The sequence below is a fragment of the Sus scrofa genome, chromosome 13 (assembly GCF_054392235.1).
Source record: "Sus scrofa isolate SSC_HxYL_T2T_F1_AM1 chromosome 13, Sscrofa_HxYL_maternal_Yorkshire_Landrace_v2.0, whole genome shotgun sequence".
Lineage (NCBI taxonomy): Eukaryota > Metazoa > Chordata > Mammalia > Artiodactyla > Suidae > Sus > Sus scrofa.
This window is the reverse complement of record NC_139395.1, coordinates 98,836,012-98,849,894: the sequence shown is the minus strand read 5'-3', so window position 1 is coordinate 98,849,894 and position 13,883 is coordinate 98,836,012. Positions and strand designations below refer to the sequence as shown.

Genomic DNA, 13,883 nt, shown 5'->3' with positions numbered 1-13,883 from the left:
CTGGTGCTGACACACAAGACTGTTTCCTCTCATTTTCAGCAACATTCTTACCAGTTTTCTGTCCTCTTTCACAGAGTTGGTGTGGAACTGGATGAAGATCAGAAGCAGGAGCCCTCCTCACACCAGGCAAGTCAAAGCAGCCCATGCATAGGGTACAGAGATATGAGATGTTCTGTCCCATGGCCAGGAGGCTCATTCTAAAGGGGGCTGCCTCTGAAGATAAAACAAATCAGATGACCATAAAATACATAGGAATTTGGGGTGTCAATAAGCTTTGCATAAATTTTAGAGTGCTTTGAACTAGCATACACTTGTGCCTACTTTGTGGCAGCAGAAAGCCTGGACACTGCAGTTTAGGGGCAAAAGCACAGCTCTTGGAATCAGACAGGCTGGAGTTCAAATCCCTGCCCAGCCACTTGCTAGTTTGATCATCTGGGTGGGATTTACTTGATGCATACTTGATACATGTTGGGCCCACAACAGATGGGCCTGCTTCTCCTGCATGACTTCTCATTTATCAGGTCTAGGTATACAGAAATACAGAAACATGGAAAATCTGCAAAAACACAGCCTGAAGATCCTTAGGGAAAATTATTCAGAACCATGAGCTGCCGCCTCAAGTAAGGGAAATATAATCTCTACACTCTGGACTTGAATGTAACATTCCAGTAAAATCTGTCATTGGCAATTTTGCTTTACTCATTTTTAATTCAGTACTTAGAGCGAACAATCGTGTAGAAAGGTTACACCTTTTGCTGAAGTTGCTGGTAGACAGACATGAAAGAACAGCATCATTAGTAAGGGATGCTGCTTAATGAATTGTGTCCTGATCATATCTATATTTGAAGAGGACCCATGTCGCTTTTATTTCCTGGTTTTTTCCTACTATCCCATCAATGAGGCACAGCTGGTTAGTGCTGCTGGGCAAGATGCTGCTGCTTTCTTGGTTCACATAAAAGAAGGAAGGATCCTATGCTCTACAAAAAGGGCTGGAAAATTAAGTTGGCAATGATCCTGGTCATAGGTACTTTGAATTTTTTTGTCTTATGTGGTCCAAGGCCAGGCTGGTGCTGTTTTCACAAGATTTTATTGCCCAGGACAGACACCTAACTGCAGGACTGAGCCCAGCAGGGGTGTCGGCGTACAGGGATTCGGGCCAGAGTGGTGACCTTAGAAAGGAGATCAAAGCCCATCTCTTCACACTGGTGGGCGGTAATGAGTAGTTAGGAAGGGCTGGTGGGAGCTGATTTCCACAAAGCATTTTCTCTCATATAGGTCAACGAATCCTTTCTCCTACTTTCAAGCCAAACTTTTATCTAAATTTTATCCTTCCCTTATATCTTTTTCTTTAAAAGAGATAGAAGAAAATTCATCAAAGAAAATTCTTCATCTTCTTCTAACTGCCTTATATTTTACAATCACATATAATTGATGGTAAGATTACCTACCAGCCTAACTTTTTCTTTTATAAATTAAATTTATTTTAGCTTGTTCACCCCATTGTCAATTCAGAAATAACTCTTACCTGAAGATATTTAAATCAGTAAATGTATTTTTCTTGTTGTTAGAGAAATGAGATAGTACAACATAGTACAGTGAAAACTACATGGTATTTGGATCTTGGGCAAGTCTTCTATGGGTTTGAGTCTCAGTTTTCCTGTCTATAAAATGTGAATGATAATAATGTCTACTCCTCCAGGTTGTTATGACAGTCAAATGAAATTATATTTCTGAAAACTGTCTAACAATGAATTTCATTAAAACTGTCTTATGAAGGACTTGATAAAGCAGCTTATACCACCACATATAATAAAATAGTAGGAAAATATTTTGTAAGAATTTTAAAATTCAGTTAAAAAAAGAAGAAAAAAAGAAGAAGAAGAAAACAAAACCAGAGGAGTAAAAAAAAAAAAAAAATCCATGAATAAGCAAACCATAAGGTTGAATCACAAGTAAGCTTTCTGGTAGCCAAAGGGACGGGGGGGGGGTGTAAATAATACTCAGCAATGTACTAAATTATTATAATTAGAGGGAAAATTTATACTCTTGCCTCAAGTGGTACAAAACTTCATAGGTCACAATTCTTTAAAAGAAATTCCTTACTTGGGGCTTCCTGTAGAGGACACATAAAGAGCCGTCTAACTAAACTTGCTGTCATTTGCACTGTTCCTACTGATCTGCTGCTGCTTAAAAGTAATTTTATTCTTAAGAAGTGCCTTAGAAGTATTCTTACTCGTGATGTTTGACTACCAAGGTAGCTACATTTCAGAAAGAGGTTTTCTCTACACCTTGGAATAATTCTGATCTTCAAAGTCAAGTACAGGAAACAATGGTCTCAGGCCAGAAATAACAAACCACACTGTCCAAGCAGCTGCCACTGACCTGGACAGAGGGGTTTTTTAGGGACTTTCCAGACCATGTGTCAAGAACCTCTTTGCCCTCATTTTGCCCAACAGCTCTTTGCTTATTATCAGCATTTGTCGCTCTGACTACAGAGCATAAACCTAATTCTTAGGAGGACTGCATTTTTCTACTCAGTTTGCATTTATCACACTGGCCTTGCATTAACAAATAGAGTAATCTTTGCATTGATCAACCTCTGAATAAAGACTTTATTCTAAGTTACCAAAAGCTAAAACTTTCACAGATGGCAATTACTAATCATATTCTCTCAAAATCAATAATAAACATATGTAATGACATGTACATGTTTTTGAAGAAATTTCCTCTTTCTCTGTTCTGGAGAGTAAGATAACCTTTGGGAAATATGAATTTGTGGTACTGACTAACTGGCAATGTCACAGTTTTCCGTTTTACTTTGTAACACTTTTTTTTTTTTTTTTTTTTATTGCTGCACCTGCAGCATATGGAAGTTCACAGGCCAGGGATTGAATCTGAGCCAAGGCTGCAACCTATGCCACAGCTGTGGCAATGCCAGAGCCACTAACCCACTGTGTCAGTTTGGGGATCAAACCCATCCCTCTACAGCAACCCAAGCTGCTGAAGTCATATTCATAATCCACTGTGCCACAGCGGGAACTCTCACCTTGTAACACCTTAAAAGTGTGAGTGGTATTATATCTTACCTATGCCAGACCCAAAATCTTTACAAAGCATGTTCCACATGTAGGCATTAAACTTTCAATACATACTCTATGCAAATGTGCCACTTTGAGAAGTGGAAGGGATTGCAGTTTGAATTTTATGTCTCTTAAATGTTAAAAAAAAATAAAATAAAAAGACCTCAAACACCCTTTTCCCCATAGGAAGTTTTCCCTGTAATTGATTCTATGTCCTTGGCAGCACAACATTGCAGAGAAAGTGAGAATCACTGGCGCCCCATGCCTGCCTTAATCTTTCAGTAGACTTTTCAGTAGAAAATTCCTGTTACCCAAGGAAGGGCTGCTGCTATTGCTCTTCAGTTACCCTTCTTGCCATTTTTCATGATCATCCTATTATCTGTGACTCCATTGTTAATGCCGTTCTAAGCACTTTATCTGTATGAACTCATCTACCTGCCAAGATAAAACTATGTGCGGGTACTACTATTATGCTTCTATTTTAAATAAGGAAACGGTCTGCAGAGAAGTTAAATAACTTGCCAAAGGACACGTAGTGAGAAGAAGTGAAATTTGAACCCAGACAATCTGGTTCTAGAACTTCCCCTCTTAACCGGTGTGCATGTCTGCACCATGCCTTCCTTTCCTCATGCACACCACCCACCCATGTCAGGCACTACTCTAAGTGTGAGGAGGATGCAGCAGTTACCAACTCAAAGTCTTCACTCACAGAGCTTACACTCTAATGGGGGACACTGAGAAGAAAAAGGTAAACAGCTCCATACAGTGAATTCAGAGAATGTAACAATAGAGCAGCTAAGAGGATGGAGAACAATGCAGGAGGGGTACAGGCTGGCCCTGCAGGGCAGGCCTCTCTGAGGAAGGAGGCAGCATTTGATTAGAGGCCTGAACAATGTGTGAGCCTCGGCTGGGTTGGGGGGCGGTGGTGGAACAGTCCAGGCAGAGAGAACTCCAGAGAGACCCCGGTGTCCCAGTGGGTTATGGTGTGCTCCATGCAGCAGGACGGCCAGTGTGGCTGGAGCCCAGTGAGGTGAGGTGGGAGCAGATTGAGATGGAGAGGGAGAGGGGTCTTGGCATCTCCCAAGAGGGTCCAGGTCATTGGCTACAGTGGCAAGTTTGATTTCATTCTATGTGTGATGCAAGCAAAAACTCTTGCAGATTTTGCCCTTGGAAGTAGTGGGATCAGTCTTCTCTTAAAAACTTTTTAAAAATTTTTTCTTCCATCTCCAACTTTGTCGACTGTTACAGTGAGGTTAATTTTCATCTTTTCTAAAATAATTTTATTTTTTAACACTATGCTTTCTTCTCTGTGTGCTCTCTTAATACTACCTTTCAATTTCTTTTTGCTTCTAAAGGTCCTTTCATCAAAATTCTGGTTTTGGTTGTCATTTATGATTGTGTGGAACCTGAGTGGATCAGTTCTGGTCACTGCAGCTCAAGAAAGTCAAAGCAGGGAGTTACGGTCATGGCTCAGTGGTTAACAAATCCGAATAGCATCCGTGAGGACATGGGTTCGGTCCCTGGCCTTGCTGAGTGGGTTGGGGATCCAGTGTTGCCATGAGCTGTGGTGTGGATCACAGACTCGGCTCGGATCCCGCATTTCTATGGCTGTGGTGTAGGCCAGCGGCTACAGCTCCGATTAGACCCCTAGCCTGGGAACCTCCATATACCATGGGTGCGGCCCTAAATAGACAAAAAGACCAAAAAAGAAAGCAAGAGGGATGGATGGGAGGAAGGAAGGAAGGAAGGAAGGAAGGAAGGAAGGAAGGAAGGAAGGAAGGAAGGGAGGGAGGGAGGAGGGAAGGAAGGAAGGGAGAGAGAAAGAGAGAAAAAGAGAAAGAAAGAAAGAAAGAGAAAGACTGTGAAATCAGATTGTTATGATCATTATACAACTACAGATGTGATAAATTCATTTGTAATAAAAAAATGAAAGAAAAGAAAGAAAGAGAAAGAAGAAAGAAAGAAAGAAAAGAAAGAAAGTCAAAACAGAGCTGAGAAAGGGCTAGAGAAGGGCAGCTTCATGAACAGAGGAAGATTAAAGAATTAGGATTTCTCTAGCAAAAAGACTAGCACTAAGAATGGATACAACACAGTTTCTATTAAAAATATAAAGGATATGAGTAAGGTGAATGAAGACTTTGCCAAATTCCAGAGAACCATAACCTGAAGTACACTTAAAGCCTAAAAGAGCTCTTTTGGAGAAGGAAAAAAAAAGTATTTGTTCTTCTACATGATTGATACTTCATACTCATAGTCATCTAGAATTGCAAGGCTGGAAATATAAGTAGATTCAGGAAGTAAAGAGATTAATTAGCAGATGGTAGGATCACCTAGTTATTAACTAAAATTTAATTTTGCCTTGTGAATATTTTCCAAACATTTCTAATAAGCTTATAGAAAATAAAGAGTCCCCCATTATATGTCCCTCATATTTAACAATTATCAATATTTTTTCATACTTGTCTCCGTGCTGTTGGAGTTGGGACCATAGAATGTAAACTCTATGCTACATCCCAACAAATATTTCAGAAATAGAATACTAGGCTCTAAAATTGATCTGACCCAGATTAGAGTTTTCTCTTTTTTATGTTATTGCAATTAACAGTACTTTGAGAAAAATAGAATGACTATTTCAGAGCTTGGCTTTTCCCTTGGCCAATGCTGAATTTATTTTGGTTTTACTTATATCTTATACACCAAAAGTATATACCCTCCCCACTACATTTTTACTGCTTAGGACTAAATATATGTGTATACACACACACACACACACACACACACACACATATATATTTATCTCCAGACTCTATAATTCTCTATATGTATTTTTTACCTCCAGATTCTATAATGCTCTAGAAAGCAGAACTAATAATGAGGGAGAGGAAGTGGAGGAAGATGGTAAGCCACGATGTATTCATTAGGTGCCATATATAAAATCTCACTTAATCTTTACCTTGTCCAATCAAGATACCTATTGTAAATCTCATTTTATAAGGGATGAAATTGAAGTTCAAAGAATTAAAGTAACATTCCCAAGACAACAGCAAAAAAAATTTCAGCCATTTCAATAACAACCAAACTCCAATTCCTAGTTCCTGAGCTCAGTGAGACTGCTGTTCTCTGCTTGGACTCTGAATCCTCCAACTACAATTGAAGGGGGCCTCCAGGCAGAAAGAAAGGCGAATATAAGGCTCACCTCATTTGTGTTCTTTCTCTCAAGGGTCATAGTACTTTGCTGCCTGTTATCCAATGCTTGAATTCTATCATATATTTGTGATACCAGTTATTCCATCATGGCCAAACATTATACATTTTGGAAGTAATTTTGTGGGGGGGGAATGTTGTTTTGTTTTGCTTTAGACAAAAATATAACACTGTATACTCAAATCACAAGCCTAGATGCAAGACTCTTATCTTTGCTATGGTGTTTTTGGTTTAGTGGACAGCATGAGCTAAGATCTTGTTCCACAGTGCATTTTCCTCTAATATAGTTTGTGTATGGGCGTATGTGTATGTTTCTGTGTTTGTGTGCACAGGTATATTAAAGAGTCAATACACTAACTAAATTATGGTATAAATCAGGTATTAATTAGGAATCCAGTGAGGTTAATACAGTGAGATGATGTGAACTTTCTCCTGCCTTTAAGGTGGTCCATCATTTTATGTCTTTTATTCAATCTGCAATCAGTAGCATGGTATACTTGACTTAGGATAATTTCACATATGTATTTAAGGTGGAAACATGTCTTCTACACCACAAATATATTACCTTTGCAAATATACTTAGTAAACTACAAAAAGTTGTACCTTATAATTTTATTTTCTCTTCCCAGCTTCCACTCCAATGCCTTTTACATCTAGAACTTACAATTGCAGTATATAGCTGTATCAGCCTTCTATTACTGCATAACAAATTATCCCCAAAATTAGTGTCTTAAAATAACAAACAATTGTTATCTCACAGTTCCTATGGGCCAAGAATTTGAAAGCAAATTAGCTGAGTGTTTCTGATTCAGGGTCTCTCATGAGGTTGCAGTTAGGATGTCAGCCAGAGCTATAGGCATCTGAAGACTTGACTGGGGCTGAGTCTGCAGATGACTGGATGTTGGCTGGAGGCCTCGGTTTCCTGCTAACTATTGGCAGGGAGACTCAGTTGCTTAGCACATGGATCGCTCCATAGAATTGCTTGAGAGTCCTCGCGCTATGGTAGCTGACATTCCTCAAGTGGTCCAAGACAGACAGCAAAGAGGAAACAACAATGCTTTTTTATGGCCTTGTTTTGGATCACTTCTGCCCCATCCTATTGATTAAAAATTAGCCACAAGTACAGTCCACACTCAATAGGAAGGGAAATTACATCTTTTTAAGGAAGAAGTATCCAAAGAATTTGTGGATGTATGTTTTTAAATCACCAAAACCATATTATATTTACCTAAACAAAACAATTTTTTTTTCCCTCAATTGACTTGGATCTCTTGTAAGGACAAAGTTATTTGAACCAAACCTTCTTTGGGGGTAGCTAGACCATGAGTTTAGCCCATCTGATGGTATATCTGTGATGTCTACATGTCCTCTTGACAGTTTCACCCATCCTGTCTAGTTGTTTCCTTCATTTTTTTCTCCCTAAGCATGTGTTTTATGACTATGCCTTCTTGGGAACATTTATGAATTTATTATGGTTTGGGGAAGGTGAAAATATTTACATAAAATACTTTCTATGTGGAGGCTTGGAAATTATTTTAGCTTTTAAAACATAAATTTGAAAAAAAAATTCCTATTGACCCTCAGTAATATTATGTTCCCCCTCTTCAGAATCTGGAAATATTTCTCTTTAGGGACACAGAATCTGGTGCTCTTCTTGGTAATCGGAAAATCAAGGCAATAAACTTGAAATTATTACATGAATACAACCTGGGGGAGATGGCAGAGCAAACATACTGCTATCAAATTCCATTCACACTTACTACTTGAAAAAGTGCTCTGAAGCCCATAAGGAACTCTACAGATTTGTTATGCTAATTATTTGTCCTTGTCATCATTCTGTGCAACTTCCATTGGCATTAGTATTGAATATGGAATTTTGTGAAATAGGAAGGAAAATCTTTTCTCTCTTAATCTATTGAATCCCCCTGAAATGAGAAGCAATCCCATATGATTGTCACAGAGCAAAAGTTCATCCAGTTCACTTAGCAAAAGCCCCTCATTGAATATTGATAGAGAAATGTATTTACATTTGCCTGGTTCTTTTTCATTAAGGTTAATACAACAAACAATCCCCTCTTGCTTCAGTGTCTGGCTTTCAAGGATTTGTGGCCAGAGACTTTTGTTTTCTCTCAGGAATCCAAAGAAGCACAAAACAAAAAGTGCCTTCATAATTCTCCTGTTGCTCCCACCCTAGGGTGGTGCTAGACGGGTCACTCCCTGTTGGGCTCAGCCACTTCCCAGTCTCTGGTCTATTCCCTTGTTTAAGAGAAAAAGGAAAGACAGCAAATCAAATGCCCCAGTCATTTTTACATTTTTTCCCAGAAATAGAGGATAATAAAGGAACCAGAAATTGCATATATATCAAACACTCTGCTCCTTAGAAGTATCAAGGGGAAATAAAAACTAAGATTCAATGCCCTTGAATCTCCAGTTCCCATTTACAGCTGTGAAACATGAGGCTCAGAGTTGGAAAGTGCATCATTATTGTTAAATGGTAACTGCTAGGGTCAGAACTCAAACCTTGGTCTTCAGTTTCTGGATCCTCTGCTTGTTCCAACATGCACACCACTTTCCCACTGGGATCAAAGGACTCAAAAGAGAAGACACATTGCTGGCAATAAAGAAAATATCACCAAGTTCCAGATTCTACTTCTGAGGACTGCTCACATCCATTGTCCTTGGGTGTGAGCTGATCTCTGCTTCAGAATAATCCAGGTAAATTGATGCTCCCTACTATCCTCTGTCCATCTGGGCCTTCCCAGGGACTTGCCCTCTGCACTGCCTCATCAGCTACCTTCCCTGTTCCAGGGTGACTGCAAAGGCTGGCCTTCCCTGGGCACATTTATCTTCAACCCCCAGTGAACAAGCAGAGCACACAGTGGACTAACTCATTTATTTCTACTCATTTATTGATGGCCTTTCATAACCAAGTTATTAAGTCATCAATAACTTCAGAAAAATAAATGAATGGATCCAGAACTGGGCCAACAGATATTTAAGACATACACTGAACATTTTATCTCAGATCAGCAGAAAAGTCAATGTTGGGTGGGTCATCAGTGATATTTTCCTCACTGGGAAAAAACATGTTCTATGTTTTATTCCAATTGGAACCCAGTTTATTTCTCTACAAAGTAGTGAACGAATAACATCTTCAGTCTCCCAAGTAAATTAAAGTTTGAAAAATAGGTTACATGCATTAATATTTTTTCCAGAATGCTACCTAGTATGTGTTGCTCTCATGGGCTGACAAAAAAAAAAAATTACCCTGGAATATTTGCCAGAAATAGAGTATAAGCTCCTTCAGAAGTTCCTGTGTGTTCTAATATATTCCCCTCAAGAAATAAAATAAAAAGGAGAGGGAAAAGGGAGAGGAAGACAGGGAAGTTTTCTAAGACCTTAGGAAATCCCTGAAACTAGTATTTAGGAGTCTAGGGAAATTTCTAACATAAAAGTTAAGTGTCTACAAGGACACTTTCCGGGCCATCAAAGGTTTTCCCAGCTAGGGGGAGCCATGCATTGTCATTATGTTTGGGCATATATATACCAATCTATCTCAAGCTCAATGAGCATCCCAGTATCTTGACCTCATCTCCTATTCACATACCCACTTGCCTTAGTTTGCTTTTCATTCACACCCTGGGGCCCTACCTAAATGACGGGAATCTTAGCAGCTGCTGAGCGGTCACAAATGTGCTTTGAAATCTCTCTGTGCCTCAGTATCCTCATCTGTAAAACAGTAATAATAACATATAGAAAGCACTTAGAATAGTGTCTGACACATGGAATATGTTCAAGAAGTGTCAGCTGTTGCAGTGCTTGTCATTCATGAAAATATAGTATTTTCCATATGATTAGGACCTCAGAGACCAGCCAGTCCAATTTCTTAGATTTATCTTACAGACAAGGAAACTGCAACCCAAGAAGTCTATCATACATGTGTGTGCTTTCCAAAGTTTAAAGGCTGAGTGAGACACTAGCAGAAACAACATCATCTTTGAAGTCCAGAAGTCCTACGTTCAAATTCCAGCTCTGGGAGTTCCCGTTGTGGCACAGCAGAAACGAATCCAACTAGGAACCATGACGTGCCTCAGTATCCTCATCTGTAAAACAGTAATAATAACATATAGAAAGCACTTAGAATAGTGCAGGTTTGATCTCTGGCCGTGCTCAGTGGGTTAAGGATCCGGCGTTGCCATGAGCTACCACAGTGTAGGTCGTAGACGAGGCTCAGATCCCTCATTGCTGTGGCTGTGGTGCAGGCCAACAGCTACTGCTCCGATTCAACCCATAGCCTGGGAACCTCCATACACCACGTGTGCAGCCCTAAAAACAAAAAAAAAACGACAAAGAAAAACAAAAAAAGAGAAAAAAATTCCAGCTCTGAAGCTTTCTAGCTGTGTGACTTTGGACTCATACCTTCCCTTCTCTGAGCTTCTCTAGGTCTTCACTTATAAAACAGATACAATGCCACCTACCCTGATGGATTGTTGTGAAAATTGAAAAATAATGACTGAAAAGTTAATGACTGGATAATGTGATGTGCACGCTGCGTAGGAATTAATGAGCATTCCATAGATGGGGACTGTCATTATTGCAAACATCATTCAGCTAAGCTGCTGCAGAGTGGGTGCTAGAATCGAGGGCCCCTGACTGCCAGCCAAGCTTACACTACACAGTCCACCTTTACTTAGAAACAACCAAACAAAAAGGAATTTGCTTACACTCCATTATATCAGTTTTCTTCAGTGGCTTGGGAATGGGGCATGAGATCCACAGCCAGGTAAGTTTGAGAAGTGCTTCCCTCTTGAAGATTTACAATGCTCATTTATAAGTGAAAGATTCCAAAAATATCTGTATATAACAAGCCTGTTTAACACTCTTGAACCCATCTTTTTCTGAACAATTGGCCTAGAACTTCTCTCATCATATAGAACAGTACATACTAAGGAACACTGTTTAGGAAACCATTCAGTGTTGGAAATCATAGATTTAAAAATAACCAATGAGAAGGGATGCCAGTTTGGGTTTTCATTTTATTTCGAGTCTCTGCTTCAACCATGTTAGACAAAGGATAAATGGCTGATTGGGAAGGAACCACCCTCCACATGCTTGTATGCCCGTTTTATTTGTGGGGGATGGGACTGCAGCATCTGCTGTTACACATGTTTCAGAGAGCAGAATACAGCCTTTTGCATTCAGTTATTTATCATTAACCAGGAGTGGAATTGTCTGGAAAGGGGCAAAAAAGTAAATAAAATAAAATGAAAGCAAATCAACTTGCTCTCATCAAGGACTGGCTCTAGAGCAGCCGGTGGTTTGTCAGTGTCCTCCATGCCTCATGATTTCTTGAGCATGTTCACATTATTACTGGACTGTGAATTCCTTATACACTTGTGGGTTAGAAACCAAGGGCCCAAACAAAACAGTAAAGTCCGTGTTAAGACAGAAATGCTCTTAATGATAGAGATAATTACAACTGATTGAAGCCGTGCATTCTATTTTCTTAATATGCAAAATGGAATACAAAGAAGTAAAAATGTCACCAAATCTCCTTACCATACTGTAATGTTCATTATCTTCTGTCTCTAAAATCAGAAAAATGTTTCATCTTTTTTCCCTCTCCTCAAATTTTCATCCTCTACTCTCACATAAGCATCTATAAACACCCATTAAATGATTTCTCTTGTCCTTCTCAATTCCTTTTCTTCCTCCCTCCCACAGTGGTCCTTTTGGGGAAAAAAAAAAGAGAGAGAGCATGGAGGGGAGGAGGTTCAGGACAAACACATTCAATTATTACAGGCTGTCTATCAGGAATTTTTGTTTTCTGTTTTTGTTTGTTTGTTTGTTTGCTTTTTAGGGCTGCACCTGCAGCACATGGAGGTTCCCAGGCTAGGGGTCCAGTCAGAGCTACAGCTGCCAGCCTACACCACAACCATAGCAACTTCAGATCCAAGCTGCATCTGTGACCTATACCACAGCTCATGGCAACGCTGGATCTGTAACCCACTGAGCGACGCTAGGGATTGAACCCTCAACCTCATGGTTCCTAGTCAGATTCATTTCCTCTGCACCATGACAGTACTCCGCTATCAGGAATATTTATTTCACCACTTAAGAATCAAAGGGGGAAGAGATCAAAAATTAACCATAGCCTGGAGTTCCCATTGTGGCTCAGTGGAAACAAATTCAACTATTATCTGTGAGGATGTGGGTTCGATCCCTGGCATCACTCAGTGGGTCAGGGATCTGGCGTTGCCATGAGCTACAGTGTAGGTCACAGACAGGGCTAGATCCTGAGTTGCTATGGCCGTGGTGTAGGCCAGCAGCTACAGCTCCTATTGGACCCATAACCTGGGAACCTCCATATGCCATGGGCGCACCCCTAAAAATAAAAAAAAAAAAATTAACAATAGCCTTTTGTGGTTATCTATCAAAAAAAAAATGAAAACTAGTTTAATAATTATCATCCCTTTAGTCTTGACCTTTTGATAAGTCATAAACAAATACCATCCAAATTGGACAGAAGTAACGGCAAAATTCCCACAACAATAATCTGACAGAAATATCACTTTTACTGGTGTCAAAAAAGTGGCATTTCTTAGCAGTTTAATAAAGTGGGGATTATTAAGAAAAGTAAATGTTGAATTATGCCACAAGAGTCCCATCCATATGGCAAAATCTATGAGCTAATTTGCTTGGCAGCTGCTTCACCCTTTAGATGAAAATGCCTATAAGAAGAAAGTTTGTTTTTTTTTTTTTAAGTGGTTAAATTTAGGAGTTCCTCCTGTAGTGCACTGGGTTAATGATCCAGCTTATCTCTGTGGAGGCATGGGTTTGATCCCTGGCCCAGCAGCTGTGGATTAAGGATCCAGCATTGCTGCAGCTATGGTGTAGGTGGCAGCTCCAGTTCAGATTCAATACCTGGTCTAGGAATTTCCACATGCCACGGGTGCAGCCGAAAAAGGGAAGAAAAAGTGGCTAAGTTTGATTTGGTTTGGCACTTTTTTTTTTTTTTTTTTTTAATTTGGTCTTTTTGCCTTTTCTAGGGCTGCTCCCGAGGCATATGGAGGTTCCCAGGCTAGGGGTCTAATTGGAGCCGTAGCTGCCTGCCTACACCACAGCCACAGCAATGCGGGATCTGAGCCGCATCTGCAACCTACACCACAGCTCATGGCAACGCCAGATCATTAACCCACTGAGCAAGGCCAGGGATCGAACCTGCAACCTCATGGTTCCTAGTCCGATTCGTTAACCACTGAGCCACTGCGGGAACTCCTGGCATGTATTTTTAGAGTTAAGACATTAATATTGGAGTTCCTGTTATGGCTCAGTAGTAACGAATCTGACAAGTATCCATGAGGATGCAGGTTAGTTCTCTGGCCTCACTCAGTGGGTTAAGGGTCCGGCCATGAGCTGTGATATAGGTCACAGATGAGGCTTGGATCCCGTGTTGCTGTGGCTGTAGTGTAGGCCAGCAGCTATAGCTCCAATTCTCTCCCTAGCCTGGGAACCTCCATAAGGGTGGAGGGTGTGTCCCTAGAAAGACCAAAAAAATTAATATTATATTTGTATTATATATTAATGGTAATATTATAC

The 13,883-nt window shown here is 40.0% G+C and overlaps 1 protein-coding gene across 9 annotated transcripts in view; it reads left to right on the top strand.

The window, feature by feature from the left end:
* SLC9A9 (solute carrier family 9 member A9) overlaps nt 1-13,883 on the top strand; it is a 685,137-nt gene that overhangs the window by 568,955 nt on the left and 102,299 nt on the right. For all 9 annotated transcript variants that reach the window (XM_084989945.1, XM_084989943.1, XM_084989947.1 and 6 more), the window contains one exon: nt 75-126. In XM_084989945.1, the coding sequence (XP_084846071.1) occupies nt 75-126 (52 nt within the window). The remainder of the gene's footprint in view (nt 1-74; nt 127-13,883) is intronic.